At 44.5% G+C, this 26,924-nt stretch overlaps 1 protein-coding gene and 1 non-coding gene across 5 annotated transcripts in view; one reads left to right on the top strand and one right to left on the bottom strand.

Moving 5' to 3' along the window:
• Window positions 1–7,086: 7,086 nt before the first annotated feature.
• The window catches only part of B4GALNT2 (beta-1,4-N-acetyl-galactosaminyltransferase 2 (SID blood group)), a 75,837-nt gene continuing 55,999 nt past the window's right edge, over window positions 7,087–26,924 (top strand). For 2 of the 4 annotated variants that reach the window (XM_086358084.1, XM_086358087.1), the window contains exon 1: window positions 7,764–8,382. In XM_086358084.1, the coding sequence (XP_086214210.1) occupies window positions 8,366–8,382 (17 nt within the window). In that variant the 5' untranslated portion in view covers window positions 7,764–8,365. Of the gene's footprint in view, window positions 7,253–7,763; window positions 8,383–26,924 lie in introns of those variants that run through there. The other 2 variants (XM_086358085.1, XM_086358086.1) reach the window with 2 other exon arrangements.
• LOC147351819 (small nucleolar RNA SNORA3/SNORA45 family) lies at window positions 17,651–17,776 on the bottom strand. The gene has a single exon (XR_015148486.1). It is a non-coding gene; the product is annotated as a small nucleolar RNA SNORA3/SNORA45 family (small nucleolar RNA).

Genomic DNA, 26,924 nt, shown 5'->3' on the forward strand with positions numbered 1-26,924 from the left:
GGAAAACAAAAACAGAGTCATAGATACAGAGAACAAATGGGTGATTGCCAGAGGGGAGGGTTTCAGGGGTGTGTGTGAAATAGGTGAACAGAAAATCTCCAGTTATAAATAAATAAGCCAGGGAATGTAATATACAGCAAAAGGAATGTGGCCAATAACACTGTAACATCCTTGTATGCGGGACAGATGATTTCTACACTTACTGCGGCGAGCATTTCATAATGTATGCAGATGTCAAATCACTATGAAGTGGTGCACCTGAAATTAACATAACACTGTACATCAACTATATTTCAACTGGGAAAAAGAAATCATTTGACTTCTCCCCTGAGCACCCCTCCTTTTGGCTGACTCACTGGACCAGGATGCAGAGTTGGTTTAATCAACCTTCCAAGAACACTTTTCAGGAGGCACCAGGATCTTCTGGATCCATCTCAGACCCAAATAGATAAGCGCTCGATTGTCAAAGAGAAAGAGTTTGTGTATATAACTGCGTCAATTTTCTGTACAACAGTGATTATCACAAGATTATAAATCACCCACATTTCACTAAAAAAGAAAAAAAAAAAAGGGTTTGGCCTTTGGCCCAGTATCACCAGTGATGGTGGTGCATAGATTGGGCACTGGAAGTGGCTGGAATAACCAAGCACAGAGGAGGTCCAAATGACTTAAGAACTTGCTAATTTATCAAAGAGACTGCCAGAAATGGGCCTACAGATAGGGAGAAGTGGAGGTCTTGTCATGGTGGTAAAATAGCAACCCCAGCCACCATGAGAAAGCCTCATGTCATCCTGGGAGAGGCTACCCTCAGGCTAGCCCAGACAGCATGGAGTAAAATGTGCTCAGACCTGGTCACCTGTCAGGGCTCCAGGTAGACTGGAGGAGCTCTTTCTTCACCTCTCAGGGCAGCAGCAAACACTGCTTGGCTCTGGGTCTAGACACCCAAGGGACCACAGCCAGACTTTGCCATGGGGAACTGGTCTTTAAGCCCCTGGCTAAATTAAGCTGAAAAAGAGCAAACATCCTTACTTAGGTAACTTTCCCTTCCTGCCAACCACAGAGAATGTACGCTGGAACCAAAATCACAGGTCGCAATGTTACTGAACAGAAGTTCTTGTGTCCAATGCACAATGAGGCCAAACTGAGACTTTGGAGTTTGGAGAAAAGAAACATTTATTTCAGGGCCAAGCAAGGAGAAAGAGAAGCTCCTGCTCAAAAACTCTGAACTTCCCAAAGGCGTTCAGGGAAAAGTTTTTATAGGCAAAATTTGGAGTGAAGGCTGCAGAATTTGTGACTTCTGATTGGCTGGTGGTGAGGTAACAGGTTGGTGTTATAGGAATTGAGAGGCTGGGACTTGGGACCCGGGACCCTTGGCTGCAGGGCTTACACCTCGGCAAATGTCTCAAGCAACAAAATACAAAGAAACTAAATTATAAGAGAATAAAACTAACAGCATGCATGCTTGGGGGAGGTTATGGACAACAAGATATAAAAAGACAAAAAAAAAAAAAGCAAACCAAAACACCCAACTGCCACTTCTGAAGAACTGGAAGCAAAAGTAGGGTAATGTGCATGCCTTGCACTCAACACTGCCAAAAGGGTGGGCAAACCATCTAAGCCATCCCTCAGGCTTGCACCTAGACACACCCCTACCCTCACCCCAAATAAGGAACCAGGTTGTTCCTTATATGGAAGGAGCAAGGTAACTTGTTATTTGTTTTCGATTCTCCCCTACTACAGCAGGGGCCCCAATAAAGCTTTGCCTGAATTTCTTGTCTGATCTTTTATCAATTTCTATTGATAGGAGAAGGTCAAGAACCCTGGAGGACATCAGAATCTTGGGTTCACTCTGAAGTTACCACCTTCACTTGTTCAGTTCAGTTCAGTTCAGTCGCTCAGTTGTGTCCAACTCTTTGCGACCCCAAGCACACCAGGCTTCCATGTCCATCACCAACCCCTGGAGTTTACTCAAACTCATGTCCATTGAGTCGGTGATGCCATCCAACCATCTCATCCTCTGTCATTCCCTTCTCTTCCTGCCTTCAATCTTTCCCAGTATCAGGGTCTTTTCCAATGAGTCAGTTCTTCACATCAGGTGGCCAAAGTATTGGAGTTTCAGCTTCAGCATCAGTCCTTCCAATGAACATTCAGGACTAATCTCCTTTAGGAAGGACTGGTTGGATTTCCTTGCAGTTCAAGGGACTCTCAAGAGTCTTCTCCAACACCACAGTTCAAAAGCATCAATTCTTCGGCACTCAGCCTTCTTCACAGTCCAACTCTCACATCCATACATGACTACTGGAAAAACCATAGCCTTGACTAGATGGACCTTTGTTGGCAAAGTAATGTCTATGCTTTTTAATATGCCCTCTAGGTTGGTCAGAACTTTTCTTTTCCAAGGAGTAAGCGTCTTTTTATTTCATGGCTGCAGTCACCATCTGCATCTTCACTTGGGTGGGGCCTTAGTTCCCTTAGAACTCAAAGATAATTGTTATGTATATTCCCCAAGGAGGAACCAGGACTTTGCTCATCCAGCACTACAGTTTCTTGATTGTTCCTCCTTTGTTTTTGCATTCCCTATTTCCTCGTTTGAATCTGTCCTTTGGTACTGAGGGAAGATCAAGAGGCTGAAGACTTTATCCTGCAAATAAGAAACAAGGGCCCTGATGAACTATACTCCAATAAAATAAAATAATTACAAATTAAAAAGTAAAGAAAGAAATCAGATCAGATCAGTCACTCAGTCGTGTCCAACTCTTTGCGACCCCATGGACTGCAGCATGCCAGGCCTCCCTGTCCATCACCAACTCCCAGAGTTCACTCAGACTCACGTCCATCAAGTCAGTGATGCCATCCAGCCATCTCATCCTCTGTCGTCCCCTTCTCCTCCTGCCCCCAATCCCTCCCAGCATCAGAGTCTTTTCCAGTGAGTCAACTCTTCGCATGAGGTGGCCGAAGTACTGGAGTTTCAGCTTTAGCATCATTCCTTCCAAAGAAATCCCAGGGCTGATCTCCTTCAGAATGGACTGGTTGGATCTCCTTGCAGTCCAAGGGACTCTTAAGAGTCTAAATAGACATTTCTCCAAAGAAGACATACAGATGGCTAACAAACACATGAAAAGATGCTCAATATCACTCATTATCAGAGAAATGCAAATCAAAACCACTATGAGGTACCATTTCACGCCAGTCAGACTGGCTGTGATCCAAAAGTCTACAAGCAATAAATGCTGGAGAGGGTGTGGAGAAAAGGGAACCCTCTTAATGCTGGAGAGGGTGTGGAGAAAAGGGAACCCTCTTACACTGTTGGTGGGAATGCAAACTAGTACAGCCACTATGGAGAACAGTGTGGAGATTCCTTTAAAAACTGGAAATAGAACTGCCTTATGATCCAGCAATCCCACTGCTGGGCATACACACTGAGGAAACCAGAAGGGAAAGAGACACATGTTCATTGCAGCACTGTTTATAATAGCCAGGACATGGAAGCAACCTAGATGCCCATCAGCAGATGAATGGATAAGAAAGCTGTGGTACATATACACAATGGAGTATTACTCAGCCATTAAAAAGAATACATTTGAATCAGTTCTAATGAGATGGATGAAACTGGAACCTATTATACAGAGTGAAGTAAGCCAGAAAGAAAAACACCAATACAGTATACTAACACATATATATGGAATTTAGAAAGATGGTAACAATAACCCTGTGTATGAGACAGCAAAAGAGACACTGAAGTATAGATCAGTCTTATGGACTCTGTGGGAGAGGGAGAGGATGGGGAGATTTGGGAGAATGGCATTGAAACATGTATAATATCATGTATGAAACGAGTCGCCAGTCCAGGTTCGATGCACGATACTGGATGCTTGGGGCTGGTGCACTGGGACGACCCAGAGGGAGGGTATGGGGAGGGAGGAGGGAGGAGGGTTCAGGATGGGGAACACAGGTATACCTGTGGCAGATTCATTTCAATATTTGGCAAAACTAATACAATATTATAAAGTTTAAAAAAAAAAAAAAGAGTCTTCTCCAACACCACAGTTCAAAAGCATCAATTCTTTGGCACTCAGCCTTCTTCACAGTCCAAATCTCACATCCATACATGACCACTGGAAAAAACCATAGCCTTGACTAGAAGAACCTTTGTTGGCAAAGTAATGTCTCTGCTTTTGAATATGCTATCTAGGTTGGTCATAACTTTCCTTCCAAGAAGTAAGCGTCTTTTAATTTCATGGCTGCAGTCACCATCTGCACTGATTTTGGAGCCCCAAAAAGTAAAGTCTGACACTGTTTCCACTGTTTCCCCATCTATTTCCCATGAAGTGATGGGACCGGATGCCATGATCTTCGTTTTCTGAATGTTGAGCTTTAAGCCAACTTTTTCACTCTCCACTTTCACTTTCATCAAGAGGCTTTTGAGTTCCTCTTCACTTTCTGCCATAAGGGTGGTGTCATCTGCATATCTGAAGTTATTGATATTTCTCCCGGCAATCTTGATTCCAGCTTGTGTTTCTTCCAGTCCAGCGTTTCTCATGATGTACTCTGCATATAAGTTAAATAAACGGGGTGACAATATACAGCCTTGACATACTCCTTTTCCTATTTGGAACCAGTCTGTTGTTCCATGTCCAGTTCTAACTGTTGCTTCCTGACCTACATACAGATTTCTCAAGAGGCAGATCAGGTGGTCTGGTGTTCCCATCTCTTTCAGAATTTTCCACAGTTTATTGTGATCCACACAGTCAAAGGCTTTGGCATAGTCAATAAAGCAGAAATAGATGTTTTTCTGGAACTCTCTTGCTTTTTCCATGATCCAGTGGATGTTGGCAATTTGATCTCTGGTTCCTCTTCCTTTTCTAAAACCAGCTTGAACATCAGGAAGTTCACGGTTCACATATTGCTGAAGCCTGGCTTGGAGAATTTTGAGCATTACTTTACTAGCGTGTGAGATGAGCGCAGTTGTTCGGTAGTTTGAGCATTCTTTGGCATTGCCTTTCTTTGGGATTGGAATGAAAACTGACCTTTTCCAGTCCTGTGGCCACTGCTGAGTTTTCCCAATTTGCTGGCATATTGAGTGCAGCACTTTCACAGCATCATCTTTCAGGATTTGGAATAGCTCAACTGGAATTCTATCACCTTCACTAGCTTTGTTCGTAGTGATGCTTTCTAAGGCCCACTAGACTTCACATTCCAGGATGTCTGGCTCTAGGTGAGGGATCACACCATCGTGATTATCTGGGTCGTGAAGATCTTTTTTGTACAGTTCTTCTGTGTATTCTTGCCATCTTTTCTTAATATCTTCTGCTTCTGTTAGGTCCATACCATTGCTGTCCTTTATCGAGCCCATCTTTGCATGAAATGTTCCTTTGGCATCTCTGATTTTCTTGAAGAGATCTCTAGTCTTTCCCATTCTGTTGTTAAATGGGGACCCCAAAAGGCTTTTGGGCCCAGGAGGATTCCACAGGGTCCTGCTCAGTTTCCACAATACTTCTGTGAGGCAAGAGTCATGGCTAAATAAACCTGGTCCATTCTCCAAGTCGGGCTTCCCTGGTGGCTTAGGTGGTAAAGAATCTGCCAGCAATGCAGGAGACCTGGGTTCGATCCCTAGGTTGGGAAGATCGCCTGGAGAAGGAAATGGCAACGCACTCCAGTATTCTTGCCTGGAGAATTTTATGGACAGAGGAGCCTGGCAGACTACAGTCTATGGGCTTGCCAAAGGTCGGACGTGACTGAACAACTAACACTTTCACTTTCATGTCTAAGTCAGAAGAGCTCCCCTCTTAGACACAACTAGGGGGCAGGTGCGGTACAGCGCACTGATCTTAGAGATACAACTCCAGGGTGCAAGTCTTCACTCAGATGCTGGTACGAAAGTTTGAACAAGTCGTGGAATCTGTCCCAGGCTGGGTCTTCACAACTGCAGAGCAGTACATCATGAGAGTTGAGTAGAATTAAGGAGTACAATGTATGTGAAAGCCCTTGGTAAACAATGGGGTGTTTTTACTTCATGTACCTGCAAGCGCTACAATGTCTTGCTGATTACGCTTGTCCAGGAAATCCTAGAATCCGGTTTACAACTATTGCTGCTAACTGAAGCAAACTGACTGAAACTGCCCACCCTGGCCGGGCACCATAGTAACAATATGCATGGGGTGTAAGATAGGAGGTTCTAGAAAGGAAGGGGGAACTAATAAGCCACCACCAACCAGAAGAGTTCCATAAAGGTAAAAGGAGACACTATATGCCCTGCCACCTCCCAGAGTCCTTTCTAGCACCCATCTTGGCTGAGCAATGCCTGAGCCAATAGGAAGGACTCTGAGTAGGAATGATTGGCCAAAGACAACCGGGAAACTAACCCCCTTACCAAAAACCAAGACTGCAAGCTGAACGACTGCAAGTTGAGCTGCCAGGCAGAGCAGTTCTTCTGTGTTCCCTTATCCTACTGCTGTCCGCCTGGGCGCCTCTTCCCAATAAAGTTTCTTGCTTTGTCAGCATGTACTGTCTCCTCTGACAATTCATTTCCAAGTGTTAGACAAGAGCCCACTTTCGGGCCCTGGAAGGAGCCCCCTTCCTGCAACGTTGGTAGGAAAAGTTATCTGCAAGAGCCACTCCAGAACTCCCTCCAGCAGAGTTTCTCTTTTTTGTTGGCTGATGAGAAGCTCTGAGCTGACTTTGGGACTCAGCTACACCAAGGCTGTAGATCTCTCTGGTTGTAGATCTCATCCCAGACTTTCTGGGTTTCACTGATTGTCTGGGTTTGATTTTATGTCTGTCTTAAATTCCTTTTTAGAACTTATATGGACAGAAAATCTGTCATTTTGCAATGGCATTACTAATGCCATTGTTTTGTCTAGTTTAAAACAAGGTTATGTTCATGATTTAAATACTTGATCATACTAAAATACAATACAATCACACTTGAGGTGAACTACAGGGAGCCGCCCAGCACCGCACCTGGCTGAAAAGGGATGGGCAAACGCTAATTTCACCTGAAATCCACCAGACTCTTCCAGACACAGGCATTTCGTGGCTGTACAAGAGTGTTAGAGGGACTTGACCAACTTCGCCAGAACAGTTCCGGTGGGGCGGGGATGTGGAGTGCGGAGCGCGGTGGAGGTGGGGCAAGACGGATCTCCGCGAACTCAAATGTGAGCTGCGCGGGAGCTTGTGAGGCTCGCGGACGAGTGGATGGATACCGTTTCAACAGAGCGGAAAGTGAGAGGCCGCGGTCGTAGGGAGCCTAGAGGTGGGCGCGGGGATTTTATTCTTTCTGGTGGAGACGGTGCTCCGTTTACCCACCAAGAAGTGTCACAGAGATTGGGAGTGAGAGATTGGGAGTGACGCGGTGCAAGGACGGGCTCCGACAGCCCGGGGCAGGTGACCTAGGCAGGAGAAAGGAAGTGCGGGCGCCACGGGCAAAAAACGTTGAGTCCACGCGGTTCTCCACGGAGAGAACCCCCCCCCCTTTTTTTTAAATCAACTCGGGCCAACAAGAGGAAGTCTGGCCGGCTTGGGGGCTCCGCGTCCAAGGGAGAGAAACTGCACCACTCATCAGGGGCTTCCGAGTCACCCAGACTCCGTTCAAATCCCAGCTCTTCCATTCAACTGATCACCCTACTTCGCCTCAGCTTCCCCGTCCTAAAAGTGGGGCTAATAACTGCACTGGTCTCTTAGGGCTGTTGTGACGAATAAATGGTACCACGTAAATAAAGCGTTTGTGCCTAATATCTATCATAGGCAGGGACTATGTCATTACTGTCACCTTGGGAATTCCTTGGTGGTCCAGTGGTTAGGCGGAGAAGGCAATGGCACTCCACTCCAGTACTCTTTTGCCTGGAAAATCCCATGGACGGAGCAGCCTGGTAGGCTTCAGTCCATGGGGTCGCTAAGAGTTGGACACGACTGAGCGACTTCCCTTTCACTTCTCACTTTCGTGCATTGGAGAAGGAAATGGCAGCCCACTCCGGTGTTCCTGCCTGGAGAATCCCAGGAATGGGGGAGCCTGGTGGGCTGCTGTCTATGGGGTCGCACAGAGTCGGACACGACTGAAGCGACTTAGCAGCAGCAGCCAGTGTTTAGGACTTCGGAGCTTCCGTTGGAAGGGACATTGAGTTCCATCCCTGATCGAGGATCTAAGATCCTAAAAGGTTCAATTGTCCCCCCAAAGACCACAAAGATGCTGGCGCCAAGCTGTGCTCAGGACAAGACCCAGGAGATGGGCGGGGGTTGGTGTTGAAGTGGGCGGGTTCGACCCAAGCTCTCGCGGCTTTCTCTACCCCGGGTTGGTGCCTAGGGCTGGACAATCGGCTGGGAGGCTGCCGAGCTCCACCAGCCCAGGGCGTCCGAGGCGGCGGGATTCATGATGACTTCGTTCGGGTGAGTGTCTCTAGAGCAGAGGTCAGTCTTGGCCAGCCAGACGCGCCTTCGGAGAGCGGCCAAGTGCGGGGCCCGCGGACGCCAGGGTCAAGGGAGGGGGCAGCCGGTCTCTAAATTAAGTCCAGTCCGCCCCCTATTTAGGTGGGGCAGCTAGGAGACAGTGCCTGGGGACACTGATGAGAACCCTTGCATGTTCTCGACCGCTGGGGAGAACTGGTTTTAGAGGTGGAAATGGAAAATTTGACGTGGAGGTTGCTTCTCGAGCCTGGAGTGCGTAGCGCGGTGTTGCCTAGCGTGCGGGAGCGGCCTGGAACCCGAAGGCTCTGAACAGGGCTGGGAGGTGTGGTTCCCCGGGGTGTGGGACCCCGGCGCGGAGACCGCCAGCTCTGGGCAGTCGGAAGCTGCGGCTGCGTCCCTTATGGAGCTTCAGAAAACAGCCTGGGGTTTAGGAGTCAGAGATTTTGAAAAGTCGGTTCTCAGGTCCAGGCGACAGTCTCGAGGCAGAGTGTTTATTTTGTGGCTCCGGGTGCTAAATCCTCTAAGGAATAGCGTAATAATTAACAGGGGAAAAAATAGACTTGGAGGGCTCATTTAGTTTTTATAAATCAGGAAGAAGGATCAGAAATCCAATTTGTGCCTTTTTATCCCCAAAGTTTACTTTCTTTGTATTTTTCAAAACTAAAACGATCATTTAATGCTAACAAGGAAGGCGTCTTCCGGCAATACAAAAACCTGTTGGTGGGATGATGTTTTATGGGCATTAACATGAAGCGCAGTTTGTAAGCGCTTCAGATGGTAAAGGATCCGCTTGCGATGCGGGAGACCCAGGTTGGATCTCTGGGTGGGGAAGACCCCCTGGAGAAAGGAATGGCTACCTACTCGGTATTCTTGCCTGGGGAATCCCACGGACAGAGGAGCCTCGTCCATGGGGGTTTCAAGAAATCGGACACAACTGAGTGACTAACACTTTCACGTTCACTTTTGTGGCTGAGCGAGGAGAGGAGGTAGCCCTTTCATCGCAGAAAGACCTCTCCCCTTCCTTAGCCAGAGACTTCCCTCATCCCACATTCCTTGATGAGTGAGAAGGAGCCCTGGCACCAGGCTCCCAACTGGTGCCAAGGAATTTAAAGCTGGCAAGTCCTCAACAAACTTGACTTTCCCTTCACATACGGACCGCTGGAATTGTGAACAAAAGGTCTGCGTTTTGCCTGATATTTTTGCTGTTTATACCTCTAATAGTAAGGCTGCTGACTCGTGTGGCCTTGGGGAACTAAAGTTTTTTCCTCAGAAGAAACTATTTCTTTCTTTCTTTTTTTATTTTATTTTTTAACTTCACAATATTGTATTGGTTTTGCCATATATCAACATGAATCCGCCACTATTTAACCTTTGCCTTTTTAGTTTTCTTTTTTATTAAAAAAATACCTGACTCTGAAATAGATATTTCTGATTTTTGTCCCTCTGTGATAGGATAGTTCACTCCAACACACCATGCTACTGCTACTGCTGAGTTGCTTCAGTCGTGTCCGACTCTGTGCAACCCCATAGATGGCAGCGCACCAGGCTCCCCTGTCCCTGGGATTCTCCAGGCAAGAACACTGGAGTGGGTTGCCATTTCCTTCTCCAATGCATGAAAGTGAAAAGTGAAAGTGAACACACCCTACCTACCCAAGAAACAATCGCCATAGTAGCATGCAGTGAAACTCAGTAAATGTTGGTCGGTAAATTCCTTTCATCCACTGTGGAGCACTTATTTGTTATGAATAGGCCCTGTTCTAGATTGTACCACTAGAGTTCACCTCAGCACTCTTTGAAGTGTCATGTCCAAGCTACAGTTGTGGAAATGGAGAATAAAGGTTGTCCAAGGGCTACATTGAAAGGAGCAGGTTGGAATCTAACTCTGAGGATAGTCAGTACTTTTTTGATTTATTCATAGCATTTCATTCCACAAAAGTTTGATAATCTTACCATGTGAGAGGCATTATACCAGGAACGGGGAATACAACTGTCCTGACCTCTTGGGGAAGTTATGACTCTAGCATATTTGACATCATCAGTTGATCATTTTTTAATACCCTTCTCTACAGGACAGAATTATCTTCAGTAATAATATATAATGCCAATGATAATGACTATTGTCTTGCTTTCTTTTCATTTGCAGACAATTAGAAATAAACAGCAATTTTTAAAGATATTCAAATTAGGTAAAATAATTTATATATGAATTAATTCAGTTCAGTTCAGTTCAGTTGCTCAGTCTTGCCCGACTCTTTGTGACCCCATGAATTGCAGCATGCCAGGCCTCCCTGTCTATCACCAACTCCCGGAGTTCACCCAAACTCATGGCCATCGAGTTGGTGATGCCATCCAACCATCTCATCCTCTGTCATCCCCTTCTCCTCCTGGCCCCAATCCCTCCCGGCATCAGAGTCTTTTCCAATGAGTCAACTTTTCGCATGAGGTGGCCAAAGTATTGGAGTTTCACCTTCAGCATCAGTCCTTCCAATGAACACCCAGGGCTGATCTCCTTTAGGATGGACTGATTGGATCTCCTTGCAGTCCAAGGGACTCTCAAGAGTCTTCTCCAACAACACAGTTCAAAAGCATCAATTCTTCGGCGCTCAGCTTTCTTCACTGTCCAACTCTCACATCCATACATGACCACAGGAAAAACCATAGCCTTGACTAGACAGACCTTTGTTGGCAAAGTAATGTCTCTGCTTTTGAATATGCTATCTAGGTTGGTCATAACTTTGCTTCCAAGGAGTAAGCGTCTTTTAATTTCATGGCTTCAGTCACCATCTGCAGTGATTTTGGAGCCCCCCAAAATAAAATCTGACACTGTTTCCACTGTTTCCCCATCTATTTCCCATGAAGTGATGGGACCAGATGCCATGATCTTAGTTTTGGTAAATTCATACCAAACAAAATATACTTGGCAGTTTGCACTGTTTTTGCTATTTTAAATTTTAAACACAAATGAAAAACTCAAGTGGTCACCACTAAAGATAGAAGTAACCAGAAGCTTGGTTGTATCTTTAAAATCATTGTGCTATTAGTGTCTATTTTACGTCTGTTGCTTAAATGGAGAAATGGGCTTAAGGAATTCTGAATACTTATTCTGATTGAACATTTACTCCTGTGAATCTATGTAGCTGAGCCAGGTATGTGTTGTGAACCAGCTGTGCCTGTGCCTGTGAGTTCTTCAGATTAACTTGCACATAGAATAACTTTTATTAAAGATAAGTAATGTGCTAATTTGAAGCTCATCTGTATTATTATTATCTTATTAAAATTTTTATTGAGGCATAGATGATGTACAATAAGTTTCAAGTGTGCAACATTTTGTTGTTCAGTTCCTCAGTGGTGTCTGACTCTTTCACACCCCAGGGACTGCAGCATGCCAAGCTTTCCTGTCCTTCACCACCTCCCAGAGCTTGCTGGACTCATGTCCATTGAGTCGGTGACACCATCCAACCATCTTGTCCTTTGTCATCCACTTCTCCTCCTGCCTTCAATCTTTCCCAGCATCAGGGTCTTTTCTATAGTGCTGATGAATTTTAAAGATTATATTCCATTTATATTTATTATAAAATATTGGCTATATTTCCTGTATTGTACTATAAGTCCTTGTAAAAGCTCATCTGTATTATCAAGAACCATAGTAATTGTGTAGAACTTAGATCAGCAATTCTTGGTCTTTTTGGTCTCAGGACCCTTGTAATGCTTAGAAATTATTGAGGACTCCAGAGAACTTTTGTTTAGGTGGGTTGTATCTATTCCTATCACCATATTAAAAATTAAAGCTGTGAAAAATCTAAAAATACATAAAGCCACTAAAAATAATAATCATAAACCTATCCAATGGAAACATAACACATTTTAATGAAATAACTGTGATGAGTTGAAGACTCTACTGGGGCTGATGGCTGGATCCACTTCCTAGCTCACTCAAGTGCCTGTTGGCTGGGGACTTTAGTTCCTCCCCACGTGGCTCTGTATGGGCAACTCACAGCAGAGCAGTGGGCTTTTCCAGAGCAGATCCTCTGAGAATGGGTCACCAAGGTGATAGTCACAGAGTCTTTCATTAGCAGTCTCAGAAGTGACCTATGTTGTTTTCATACTGGCCACCCAGACTCGTGTGGGAAGGGGCTTCTCCCACTCTGTGCTGTTATTGGCCAGGGTGGAAAGGGCTACATAAAGGTGTGACTGCTTGGAAGCTGAGACCATCCAAAGGCCACCCGGGAGACTGGCTACCACGGGACTTCGGTGTTTATTTTCATGAATGAGACTGGCTGTGATTTTTTTCTTTAAAAAAACGTTTTTTAATATTTGTTTTTATTTATTTGGCTGCTGTGGGCCCTAGTTGTGACATTAGAGCTCTTAGTTGTGGTGTGTGGAATCTCATTCCCCCACCAGGGATCAAACTCGGGTCTCCTGCATTGGGAGCTTAGAGTCTTAGCCACGGAACCACCAGGAAAGTCCCTCTTTCTTTCTTATACCTTTGTAAGGTTTTGGTGAAACGTTTATGCTGTTTCGTAAGTTATAGTTTTTGTCCTATTCTTTGGAAGAATAGGAAGTCAACTGAAAATGAAAATTTGGCTTATAGAATTATTCAGAATTTTCTATTTTTCCTTGTGTCAGTTTTTTAAAGCTGCATTCTTCTCTAAGAACTTGCTTATTTTCTCTAAATTTTCAAGTTTAGTGTTACAAAATTACTCATTTATATTCTCTTATTACTTCCGTAATAGCTTTAAGTTTCAAGTGATGCTCCCAACATTCCTGACTTTGGTGATTTGTGCCTGCTCTTGTTTTTATCTCAATTCCTTCCAATGAGCTTATTACTTTTATAAGGGATTCCCTGGTGGCTCAGATGGTAAAGAATCCACCTGCAATGCAGGAGACCCAGGTTCGATCCAGGGAAGATCCCCTGGAGAAGGGAATGGCAACCCACTCCAGTATTCTTGCCTGGAGAATCCCATGGACAGAGGAGTCTGGTGGGCTACAGTACATGGAGGTCACAAAGAGTCCAACTAACACTTTCACTTTTAAAGTAAAACAGCTTTTGGCTTCCATGATACTTTGAAGTACATGTTCCCTATTTCATTATTTTCTGCTCTCATATTTATTATTTTCTTCTTCCTACTTTATTTTGAGCCTAATTTAACTGATCTTTTTCTTATTTCTGAGGTAGATGTTTGACTTCCTGACTCTCAGATTTTCTTCTTTTCTAATAGAGATATTCAAAGGCATAAATTTCTTTGTGAGTATTGTTTTTTAGCTGCTTTCCAGTGGTGTTGATTTGTGGTATTTTCACTGTCATGTAATTCAAACAAATGTTAATTTCCATCGTGATTTTTTCTTTGACCCATGGTTATTTAGAAGTGCATTTCTGAATTTTTAAAAGCAAGGATTTTCTAGTTATCTTTTTATTGTTCACTGCCAACTTAATTGCATTAGGGTTAGAAAATATACTCTATATTACTGAAATTCTTTGAAATTTTGGACACTTGTTTAATGACCCAGCATATGTTCAGTTTTTGTAAATGTTCTGTGTATGTTTGGAAGAAATTCGTATTCTGCAGTCATTACATGTAGGGCTTTATATAGTCCATTTATATTGTTTGCTGATTGTCTGCTTCAAATCATCTAAATGCTTATTAATTTTTTGATTACTTTGTTGATCAGGTTAAAGTCTCTCTCACCATAATTGTGAATACATCTGTTTCTCCTTGTAATTCTTTCAGTATTTTGCCTTATATATTTTAAGGGTATGTTATTAGAATAAAGAATTGTTATCTCTTTCTGTGAGCTGAGTATTTTATAACGAGGTATTCCTCTATCTGTGGTTTTGCTTGATATCTCTATATTAATATCAAATGAAGTAGGCTTAACTTGATATTAAGTCAACTTCCTTTAATATTAATATAGAGATAGCAACTTTATCTTGGTTACACTTAGTGTATTTATCTTCCTTTTTACTCTCAACATTTCTATATCATTTTGTTTTGATGTATCTCTTGCAAACCACATATATTTGGATTTCTTCTTTCCATCTAGTCTGATTACCTTAGGTTTTAATTGGAGCATTTAATCAATTTATGTAATTATTGGGTGAGATGGTTAGATAGCATCACTGACTCAATGAACATGAATTTGAGCAAACTTGGGAAGTAGTGGAGGACAGAGAAACCTGGCGTGCTGCAGTCCATGGGGGTCACAAAGAGTTGGACACGACTTAGTGACTGAATAGCAACAATTATTGATAGAGTTGGTTTAAATCTAACATCTCAGTGAGTGCTTTCTATTTGTTCTGCCTGGTCTATATTCTTTTCTCTCTTCTTGCACTTTTGGAATTGATTTTTTTTTTTTATTATCCCATTTTCCTGTCTATTAACTTTATTATTTGTATTTTATTTCTGCAGTAGTTACACTATAGATTATAAGGTTCTTGACCTATCAAAGTCTAAAATGTTGTTTTTAAAAATTACTTAATTCTTATTTTATTTATTTTCATTTTTTGGCTGTGCCACGTGGCATGTGGGATCTTAGTTCCCCAATCAGTGATCAAACTCATGTTGCCTGCATTGGAAGAGCAGAGTCTTAACCGCTGGACCACCAGGGAAGTCCTTTCTTGGTTTTTTTAATCTTCTTCCCAGGGAAATGTGAAGACCTTAGAACACTTTTAGTCTGTTTACTCCTTTCCTGACTTATATGTCATTACTTTACCCTTTTTTGGTTCTGTTGTGTTTTAAGATTTTCTTATTGTTTCTTACTGTTACTAAACAAAACAGTATTATTTTATATAGTCAGTAGTCATCTAGACTTACCCACTTTTCAGTTTTATTTCTCTTCCTTATTTCTTTATGATCTTCCTTCTGGAGTAATTTACCTTTAGTAGTTATTTTAGTACAAGTATGCTGGTGATCAGTTCCCTCAAATGTTGCTTGTCTAGAAACACCTTTATGGGCACCTTCATTTTTTAATAGTCCTGGTGATATCAAAGATATTTCAGTATCTCTGGCTTCTCATATTGCCGGGGTCCTGCCCCGGTTGGATCCAGGGATTCCCTAGGGAGGATGACGTCGGCGACTGAGAGAAATAGAGAAAGAGATAAGGAAAGAATTTTGCAGTTAAGAAAATAGAGGAGAGAAAAGAGGCTGATATTCCTTGGTTTACGCAGAAAGCCAATAAAGCCCCAGCACGGGACTTGCTCTGTTCACGTAGGCTGCAGGCACCCTCTCGAATAGCTGAAGGTGCCCCACCTTAGGCACCTCCTCCAGTGGGTCTTAGAAGTCCAGGCAGGAAAGTGAATGCAAAGGGCCCCTGCACTCCAGGGAATCAGCCTAAAAGGAAAAGGAAAGAGAAAGAAGGACATGGGGAGCCCAAGCCTGATGAGCATGGCCCACACTTTATTTTCCAAAGTAGTTTTTTTGTTTTGTTTTGTTTTTATTTATTTCTTTGACCGTGTTAGGTCTTAGTTGCAGCATGCGGGATCTACTTCCCTGACCAGGGATCGAACCCCTGGCCCCCTGCTTTGGGAGCATGGAGTCTTAGCCACTGGACCACCAGGGAAATCCCTCCAAAGTAGTTTTTATACCTCAAGTTGTGCATAGAGGATAATGGTTGGGGGGTGGGGGTAGAGTCATGCAAGGTCAGCTGTCCTTGATCCTTATCGAAGCCAGGCTTTCTTTCTGCAAACTTATCATATGCAAAAGCTTTAGGTGATTTACATCATCTTCTGGCCAGGAGGCCTGTTAACATTTTATGACCCTTTCTTCAGAAAACTTATTTTTCTCTAAAGGTGATTATTCTAAAGTCAGGCGCCACCCTCTGAAAGTATTAGATAAAGTTGCATTCCTATAGGGCAAAAGTGTGGTGGGCTATAACAAGAAAAGAATTAACTCAAGGGTCCAAGGTTACAAACATTAAAGCTACTACTTACATTTCTATATACCAACTATATTAATCAATACACTCCCAGGGACACAGTAGGTAAGGGATATGGAAACTTGGCAGCAAGCATTAGCTTAACAAAGAAATCCTCTACTAGTTCTAACAATTTTAACTCTCTGAGAAGCTCTGCATTGTTAGAATATCTTAAGCTTCCCATGCCTCTCGTGGTTGGGAGGCTGTGAGCAATCACATGTGTATCTGCAGGAGTCCGAACAAACCTGTCAAGCAAGCTAGAAAGTCATCAGAGGGGTTTGAATGGAAACACTCCTATTATGCCCAGGAGACTTATTAACTAGAGTTTTAAGTTGATTTTCTTACAGAGAAAGGTGGTCAGGGATAGCCCCCTGTTAATGTCAGAAGAGTTGGTGAAAGTCGTGAAATAGTAAAACAGACAGATTCTGGTTTTGGGGTAGACGCTCAGGTAGATCCGGGGTGGTGGGGGGGGCCCTCGAGCCCTGATCACCTTGCCCGTCAGGGCTCTCCTGCATGACCTTGTCATGGGTGGGAACTCCCGTGCTGGCTCCTGGCACCATATATCCTGTTGGAAAATTAACTAGCAACTTCTTTTAAAGATAATCTTTTATGGCTGCTTTTAAGATTATCTTCTTGTATTTTATTTGTTTTTTGAAAAGCACTTGTTTAATTTTATGCATCTCCCACCATATGGCTTCAAGCTACCACGACAAAAGCCCCACCACACCTTAAATCTCCTCAGCTCTTCTGCTGAAGAATTTGGCCATCTTTGGCTGCTTTGGGAAATTCCCATTCCCCAGAACTTCTGAGTAGCCCAATCGCACCACACCCATGCTAGGGCTCACCCCAGTCTTGTTCTTGGCAGCATTTAACTGTGTCTCCTCACTGACCAAGATCCATGTTTTATCAAGGTTGACAGTTGGGCAGAAGCTCTGGTTCCTCTTTAAGTAGTAATGCCTCACCAATTTTGTGTGACTGGGGAGAGAAGGCAACCATTTTCATTACTTTACTATGATTAAAAAGCTATGTTTATCATCTTCACAGCCCATCTCCCCCATTATAGTGTAAGTTGTTCACTCATGCAAAAGAGTGACATAGCAGGTACTCCACTTTTCAAATAAAACAAATCTTTAAAAAGCCACCAAAGCTATCAAGTGGAAAAGACTAGTTTTTTCATGGAACCAGAGTAAGTCACTAAGAAGGTCAGAGGCAGTGCCAAGACTAGAATTCAGGTCCCTTGATAGCTTCTATAGCTGTTACTCCTGTAACAGAGGTCTCCTAAACCTCCCCCTAGCTTGCGGGCATGCATGGATCTAACAGTTGTGTAGGTCAGTCTGATGCATGTCACTAACCTAGTGACTGTGTCGTGAGGGCCACAGCCAGTGACTAAGGTCAGCAGTTACTTTTGGAGGACTCCACTGCACTCAGGCAGTAGCTGATACCCAAGAGTGACTCTAGCCCTGATTCTCCTTATGTTTTAATTTTTACTATAATGCTTTTTGGTGTGTATTTATGTTTAATTTTCTTCCTTGTGGCTTAAATAGAACTTCACAAAAGCTCCTTCATTAGTTCTGAAAATTTTCAGTCATTTTTCTTCAAGTATTCCTCTGTCCCAGTCCCTCTTCTCCAGTACTCGAATACTTACTGTTTCCTCTGTGTCTTTGATTCTTTTAGTAATTTGAGATCTTTTGTTCCTATATTATCCATTTTGGCAGTTATTTTATTTTGCTTTTTATTGAAGTATAGTTGATTTACAATGTTTCAGGTATACAGCAAAATGATTCAGTTATACATATACATACATAAAAAAGTAGAGCTGGAAAACCAATAAGGTAGATAAGTGAAGTGAAAGTCGCTCAGTCATGACTGACCCTTTGCAACCCCATGGACTATACCGTTCATGGAATTCTCCAGGTACTGGAGTTGGGTAGCCTTTCCTTTCTCCAGTGGATCTTCCCGACCCAGAAATCGAACCGGGGTCTCCTGCATTGCAGGCAGATTCTTTACCAACTGAGCTATCAGAGAAATCCCAAGGTAGATAAACTGGTATACTAAGAATGTCATAGCAAGCTCTGTGAGAATGTTTGGAGGTAGTGTTGTAGGAAGTGGGGAGGGGCCCTACAGGACCCCAAGAGTGGGCTCTTGTCTAACACTCAGAAAAGAATTGTCCAAGGAGACACGTGCTGACCAAGCAAGAGATTTTATTGGAAAGGGCACCCGGGTGGAGAGCAGTAGGGTAAGGGAACCCAGGAGAACTGCTCTGCCGCATGGCTCACAATGTCGGGTTTTATGGTGATGGGATTAGTTTCCGGGTGGTCTTTGGCCAATCATTCTAATTCAGAGTCTTTCCTGGTGGCGCACGCATCACTCAGCCAAGATGGATGCTAGTGAGAGGGATTCTGGGAAGTGGACGGACACGTGGTGTCTCCTCTAGACCTTTCCCGAACTCTTCCAGTTGGTGGTGGCTTATTAGTTCCATATTCCTTATCAGGATCTCCTGTCATAAAACAACTCATGCAAATGGTTACTATGGTGCCTGGCCAGGGTGGGTGGTTTCAATCAGTGTGCTTCCCCTAACAACTCCCCTCTGAGAGACTTTGTACTCAAGATACTTCTTGGGAATTGAGGCGGAGGTCTCTTTCTTCTGTAACTTCTTCCTGCTGTGCATGGGCGTAGGCCTGCCTAGCAGAGCAGAAGTCTCTCTCTACCTGATCTAAGTTGGGGTGTTCCACATCTGAAACCAGCTTCCACCCTTGCAGTAACAGCAATTTAGTTTGAAACTGCTGGAGTCTGCTGGAAATAAACTTTGCAGTCAGTAAATCTAGGGCCTGACGATTTTGTAGGACCATTGCAGCTAGGGAGTCTAACTGGGATTGTAGGCGTTGGAGGGTCCTTGCCGTTTTTTCTATGGATACAGCAGTGTCGGTAGAAAGCTGCTGAAATTTATGTAAAGAAGTTCCCCCCATAGCAACTCCTATCAAATCAGCGGTCAGTCCTAATGCCAGGAAAAAAGGGGTAAGTATTACTGCGCAACATATCCTCTGGTTGGTATATACTGGTGAAGGCAAAGAGGTATTACTCCAGGCCAGATCTATGTGGGGTGTAACATACCCTAGGGAGCAAGTTCCTGACCAAAAAGGTAGTAGGGATAAATAAGCTTTATCCCCAGATATGAAATAGACACCATAACTAGGTTTAAGCTGGGCAGCAAAACGGGTTTGCCAAAGAGGGACAGGATTTCCATCTGCCTTACAACTCGAACATGGCATAATGGAACAGGGGCAGTCTCTTAGTAGCTGGGAGGAGACTGTCACTCCACTTGCTGCAAAACCAGCAGCAGTGAGGGCATTTAGGAAGGGATTCAAGTGTTGTGAGGCATCCTGGGTTCTGTCCTCAAGGTAGAGAGTATTTCGTTTAGGCTCCCACCATAGGGTTAGGTTTTCAAGGGTAGGTACCCCTACAAGGGAATAACAGGGGTCAGAGTTGCCTGCCTGATTTAGAAACCAGGATGAACAGGTGTGGTTCTTTGGTCATCCAGAACAGAACACGGATTTTCGAGAATGCTTAATAGCATCCGAGGAGAGCCTCATGTTCGGGGATAGGTATAGTGTGTCAGTTCTGCCAGAACCTCTAGTTTCCAGACTTTGGCTAAATCGTAATACCCTAGTGAAATTTCTAGGTCCTGGTTTTTCCCATCAGTTTCAACAGTGAAGGTCACCGCACATTGTGAGTTGCCTAGATTTCCCACTGACACCCCTGTCAGGGAGTCGCTTTTTAGACAGACAGGGAAGGTCACTTGGGGAATGTTAGTCAAGAGAGAAAATAAGGGCTCAGGTGGGATTGCAGATGTTATCAAGGGGGTAAATATAGACAGTTGTTGCTGATACCAAGGCATCAAGTTTTTTTCCCCTTTTTCCCAAAAGGCCATACCGTGACCAGATGGGGTGCGCTGGGTAACAGCATGTAGCTCAGCTGGAAGGGTGGGCCATTGATACCCTGGGATAGGTTGGGCATAGCCCCAACTTCTGCCATTAATGCAGATCCAGCAGGGGCTGGTTAGGTTGAGTCGAGAAGCAGTGTGGTTTGCAAGCATATATGCCTCGTTTAGGGAGAGATTAATAGCCATACAGGGAGACAGGATTAGAAAGAGGAAAAACACCATATGATGCATTTTTACTTATCTGAGGGAGAGTTGATGGGGTTCCGCCTGAACAAGAGTCTGAGATCTTCAACAGGTTCACAGGAATAATTGTCCTCTGGTTTTGGAGTCTCAGTCCCCGTCGCCCCCTCCTGTAGACCATGGGGTTTTATTCTAGAATTGTGGACCCAGGAAGATAGACCCTTCACCTTCACAGCAGTTGAGGTTACTAGAACAACCTGATATGGTCCTGTCCATTTCTCGGACAGCTGGCTTGGACTCCCTTTTTCTTGCCAGGTCTTTACTAATACTTGGTCCCCAGGCTCTACCTGGGGATTTTTCAAGTTTTCCTGTGGTCTATGGAGGATCTGTTCTCCATGTCATTGGAGTTCTTGTTGAAACCTCCCCAGGTCAATTATATGTTTTAAGCGAGTATTGGCATCCTCATCAAAAAACAAATCAGAAGAATGGACGTCCATACATCATTTCATAAGGGCTTAATAATAGTGGCCGTTTGGGGGCTGTCCGTACCCTCATGAGGGCTATGGGTAGCATATGGATCCACTTATTATGTGTTTCTTGACACAGCTTGGCCAGAGCCCTTTTAAGAGTCTGGTTGGCTCTCTATACCTTTCCCGAAGCTTGAGGCCTCCGGATGAGTGAAGGCGGTATTTTATGCCTAAGCATGCGGCCAGGTTCTGGGATATTGTGGCTGTAAATGAGGGCCCTCTGTCACTCTGAAGTGATCGAGGCAACCCAAACCTAGGTACTGTCTCCTTCGGCAGAGCTTTACAGACTTCTGTGGCTCTCTCTGTCTTAGTAGGGAATGCTTCAATCCATCCTGTGAACATGTCAATAAAGTCAATAAAGACTAGCAAATAAGAAAACCCTTGGGTCTTTGGCATGGCTGTAAAATCCACCTGGCAGTCCTCTCCTGGGTATGATCCCCGATGTTGGACAGGTTTAATTAGAGGAGGTGGCAAGGGTCTGGTTTTGGGGTTATTTCTTAGACAGGTATCACAATTCTGTGTGACCTGTCTAACAACCTTAGCCAACTGGGGATGGTAGAGAATAGGCTTGAGCAAGGTTTCCAGATTCTCTCTTCCAAAATGGGTACTTTTATGTAAGGAGTTAATAATTCTCCAAACCTGAGAGTCAGGGAGTATTACCTTGGGCCTGATCAGTCTGAAACCACCCATGTGACCCAATCTCCCAGCCCCGCTCAGCATATCGGGAATGTTCCTCTGGAGTATAATCTGGAGTCAGGGTTTCCTTGGGGAAAAGGGGGCAGATAGTAGTGATAGGGCTAGCTTCCCTAGCAGCTCGTTTTGCCTCCTGATCAGCTTTTCTATTTCCCTGGGCCTCCTCTTCTTGCCCCTTTTGGTGACATTTACAGTGGATGACAGCTAATTTTGCAGGAAGTTTGACTGCCTCCAGGAGCCTGAGAATGCGCTCTTTGTGTTTAATAGGAGAGCTTCGAGCACTGAGCATCCCTCTTTCTTTCCAAATTCCTGCATGGGTGTGCAGGATGAGGAAAGCATACTTAGAGTCCATATACACATTAATCCTCTTTCCTTCCCCTAATTCCAAAGCTCTTGTCAGGGCAAAAAGTTCAGCTTTCTTTTCAGACCCACTTTCCTTAGTTTCTTCTAGGCTCACTACAGCATATCCTGCTTTCCTCTCTCCCTTTTCTACAAAACTACTGCGATCTGTGTACCATTTGTCCTCTGGGTCAGAAAAAGGTGTCTCTGATAGGTCCGGGCAAGAAGAGTATAACTCGTCTATGATTTGCATGCATTGGTGATCTAAAGGGGAAGTAGGGGGATCTGGCAGTAAGGTGGCTGGATTTAAAGTCTGACAGACCCTCAACTTTATTTCTGGAGTGTCAAGGAGGAGGGCTTGGTATTGGGTGATCCTTCCCCCTTGTCATCCACCTATCCCCTTTAGTTTCCAAGACTGCTTGCACCTGGTGAGGTGTATACACTGTGGTGGCTGACCCAGGGTCAGCTTAGATGCCTCCTTAACCATAAGAGCGGTGGCCACTACTGCCCGGAGGCTAGTGGGCCACCCTCTGGCCACCTCATCTAGTTGTTTTGAGAGATAAGCCACGGGTTGTAATACAGGCCCCATCATTTGTCCTAACATCCCAAGAGCAGTTCCTATCCTTTCAGAAACATAAAGCTTGAAAGGCTTTTCCAGGTTTGGGAGGCCTAAAGCTGGGGCTGTAGTGATAGACTCTTTTAGGGCATTAAAGGCCACCTTGCAGGTCTCATCCCAGTCGAGTGGCTCTTCCTCTTTCCCTCTTAACTTTTCATATAGGGGTTGGGCCAGATTGCCATAATTAGGAATCCAGATCCTGCAAAACCCAGTAATTCCTAAAAATCCTCTAAGCTGTTTTTTTGTTTGGGGATATGGGGTATTTAAGATGAGGGATTTCCTCTGGGGGTCGAGCTTCTTTTTCCTTCCATAATTATAAATCCAAGATATTTTACTTGGGTTAAGTTAATCTGAGCTTTCTTGGGGGATACTCGATAACCCTTTTCATACAGGAAATTTAGAGTTTTAACAGTGTCCCTTTGAGAGCTGGTAAAGTCTGGACTAGCTATAAGCAAGTCATCCACATATTGTATTAGATTACTGTTCTTTAAAGTTAATTCCCTTAGTTCCCTCCCCAAAGAAGTCCCGAAAATATGAGGGCTGTCCCTAGACCCTTGTGGTAGTCGAGTCCAGCAGAGTTGTATGGCCTCCCTTGTTTCCAAGTCCCACCACTCAAAAACAAAGAGTTTTTGGGATTCAGGATGGAGAGGAATGCAGAAGAAGGCATCTTTAAGATCCAAGACTGAGAAGTACTTAGCATTTCCTGGGACTTGGGATAGGAGGGTATACGGATTTAGGACTATGGGGTGGATGGGAACCACAGCTTCATTAACAGCTCTTAGATCCTGGACGAATCAATAAGATCCATCTGGTTTTTTAACAGGCAAGATTGGAGTATTGTAGGGAGACTCACAGGTGATTAGAATTCCAGTATCTCGGTATTTGTTAACTAATGGTCTAAGACCTTCAAGAGCTTCTGGTTTTAAGGGATATTGTCTTTTCCAGGGGTAGGGAGCATTTGGCCTCAGAAGAATCTTTACTGGTGGAACATTTATGGCTAGACCAGGGCTGGAGACATCCCACACCTGGGGATTGACCTCATCTAAGAAAGGGACAGACTCCTCCTTTTCTACATCTGACTGTAAATATTCAGACACTAGGCAAAGGAAATTATCGACTTCTAGCTTTCCCCAAGTCACTCTGGTCTGGAGGCGGCAAAGAAGGTCTCTCCCCAGTAGGGGAGCAGGGCAACCAGGGATGTATAAGAAGGGGTGGGTTCCTTGCCAGTTGCCCACCTTACAATCGAGGGGCTTAGTAAAATTTCGGCTTTGGGGTTTTCCATCTACCCCTATCACTGTTTTAGTCTGGGAGTCTAAAGGTCCTAATCGGAAAGGAAGAACAGAGAAGGCAGCCCCCGTGTCTAAAAGAAAGTTCACATCCTTACTTTCTATTTGTAGAGTCACCCAAGGGTCGAGAGGAGTGATCTGGACCTCACCATTCACGGGGGTTTCTCGAGCTGCTGGGCACCATCAGTCCCGGTCGCCCAGGACTAATACAGAGGGAGCAGGTTTAGGGGTCTCCATACGCCTTCCCTTAGGGCGATATGGGCACTCCCTTTTCCAATGCCCATCCTCTTTGCAGTAGGCACACTGGGTGTGTCTCAGCCGCGGTGGATTGTTAAGATCCTTTTTCCTTCCTTGCTCTCCCCTGGACTCTCGCGTAGTGGCAGGATGAATCAAAACCAGGATTTTAGCCTGTTGTTGGGCCAAGGCCTGGGTCTGCCTTTCTATTCTATCTTTTCGGGCTTCCTTTTGCTCCCTTTTTGCTTCGTTCTCCTGGTCCCTGTTCAAAAACACCCTATTTGCCTCCTCCACCAAATCGGAAATTTGGGTCTCTGGTCCTTTTCCTAGTTTTTGTAATTTTCTCCTTATGTCTGGGGCTGCCTGGGTTACGAAGGAATGGGCCAACAGGACTCTTCCTTCCATACTTTTTAGATCTGTCTTGGTAAAGTTTTTAAAGGCTTCTGTGAGTCTGTGCAAAAAAAAAGAGCTGGATTTTAATTTTCTTCCTGTGTAACCTCTTTTATCTTATTATAATTAACAACCTTTTGGACACCCTGGGTCATTCCCTGTAGTAGGCAAGTAATGAGGTGTCTTAAGGATTCCTTTCCTGCCCTTGTATTAGGATCCCAGTCTGGCTCTGTAGAGGGGATTGCCTCTTTGGCAGGCGCCAGACTGACATCTACCCACTTTCTTTCATCAGCCACTTTTCTAGCCTGATCTAGGATTCGATCTTTTTCCTCATCATTACAACAGCGGGTGAGGATGACCATTATATCCCTCCAGGTGAGGGAGAAGTTAAGGCTAAGACGCTCAAATTCATCCTTAAATTTTTGGGGGTTCTCGGAATATGAGCCCAGTTGTTCCTTGCATTGGGTAATGTCTTGCATAGAGAACGGAATATGAACGTGCATAGTTCCCCCCTCCCGTCTGGTACCTCTATTAGGGGGCAGATTTTGTCTGAGGATGACCTTTCCTTCTGTGGAGGACAAAGCTTACTTCCTGATCGTAAACCCATGGGGGAGGGGGCATATGGAGGCAGAGCTGAGGCGATGGTGAGTGACTTCCCTTCAGATCCCATGACTTCTGGGCCCAGCCTCCTGACTTCCGGGTCCGAGCTCATGACTCCCGGGTGTGTCTTACCCTCCTTTCCCAGTGACTTCTCTGCTGAAGCAGAGGAGGTCAAGAGAAGGTCAAGGGGATCTTCTGTATCAGACCTTGCTAAAAGGATTTTGGAAGAGCGTTTATCAAATTCCTCAAGCTTATATTTTCCCTTTTTCCCGGAATCCTGGTTCAGTTCAGTTCAGTTCAGTCACTCAGTCATATCCGACTCTTTGCGACCCCATGAATCACAGCACGTCAGGCCTCTCTGTCCATCTCCAACTCCAGGAGTTCACTCAGACTCACGTCCATCGAGTCGGTGATGCCATCAGCCATCTCATCCTCTGTCGTCCCCTTCTCCTCCTGCCCCCAATCCCTCCCAGCATCAGAGTCTTTTCCAATGAGTCAACTCTTCGCATCAGGTGGCCAAAGTACTAGAGTTTCAGCTTTAGCATCAGTCCTTCCAAAGAAATCCCAGGGCTGATCTCCTTCAGAATGGACTGGTTGGATCTCCTTGCAGTCCAAGAGACTCTCAAGAGTCTTCTCCAACAACACAGTTCAAAAGCATCAATTCTTTGGCACTCAGCTTTCTTCACAGTCCAACTCTCACATCCATACATGACCACAGGAAAAACCATAGCCTTGACTAGACGAACCTTTGTTGGCAAAGTAATGTCTCTGCTTTTGAATATGCTATCTAGGTTGGTCATAACTTTTCTTCCAAGGAGTAAGCGTCTTTTAATTTCATGGCTGCAGTCACCATCTGCAGTGATTTTGGAGCCCCCCAAAATAAAGTTTGTCACTGTTTCCACTGTTTCCCCATCTATTTCCCATGAAGTGATGGGACCAGATGCCATGATCTTCGTTTTCTGAATGTTGAGTTTTAAGCCAACTTTTTCACCCTCCTCCTGGTAGAGGGCCATAAAGGCCTGGACATAGGGAACCTCCTTGTATTTACCCTCATGTTTGCAGTATAGACTGAGCTGTAAAATGGTGTTGTATCCAAGTTATCCCAACTGCGGCCATTTTTCCCCTCCTTCCAGGGAGTAAGTAGGCCAGTACTGAGTACAGTATTTGATAGGTTTTTTCTTTTTTAGCTCTTCCAGTTGGTGTCCCTCCCAGTGAGCCAAAAGACAACCCAGCGGGGTGTCTAAAGGGAAGCTAGGCTTATTTCCCATTTTAGTGACAGTATAGTTTATATCTCATTCCCAGGGGACAAGTATTGGGGTGGATGCCCCTATATCTGACTCTAGAGAGATTGTAAGCTCTCTCCTGGTCCCAAATTGCCTGATTGTATATGCGCCAAAGGAAATGTTCAGTAGTAAGCACAATCAACGGTGCTGTAGGACTGGTCCCGAAAGGTGAATTAACCCCTAATGATGTGTCTAGGGTGTTAATTTTTACCCAAGACCAGGTGCGACTATACTGAACCCCGTTAATCACTTCCACATGGAAGCACTCAGCCAAATGCTCAATTAAATGGCTGAATTTATAGAAACAGGGCACCCAATGGAGGGCTTCTAACGCCCTATTGTCTCCCCAAGAACACAAAGCACAATTGATGGGGAGCAGAGAGCGTAGCCTCTCAGAAAATCTCTTGCAAAGACCCAGAACTTCAGGTCCGAGTATCAGCAGACAGAGTGAATAAAAATAACTTGGGTCTTCACAGAGAGGAAAAGAGGCCAGGTTGAGAGAAGGAGTGGGAAGAGACAAAAGGT

Source organism: Bos grunniens, chromosome 19 (assembly GCF_055505025.1).
Source record: "Bos grunniens cultivar Pamir isolate PY7600 chromosome 19, Bosgru_T2T1.0, whole genome shotgun sequence".
Taxonomy (NCBI): Eukaryota; Metazoa; Chordata; class Mammalia; order Artiodactyla; family Bovidae; genus Bos; species Bos grunniens.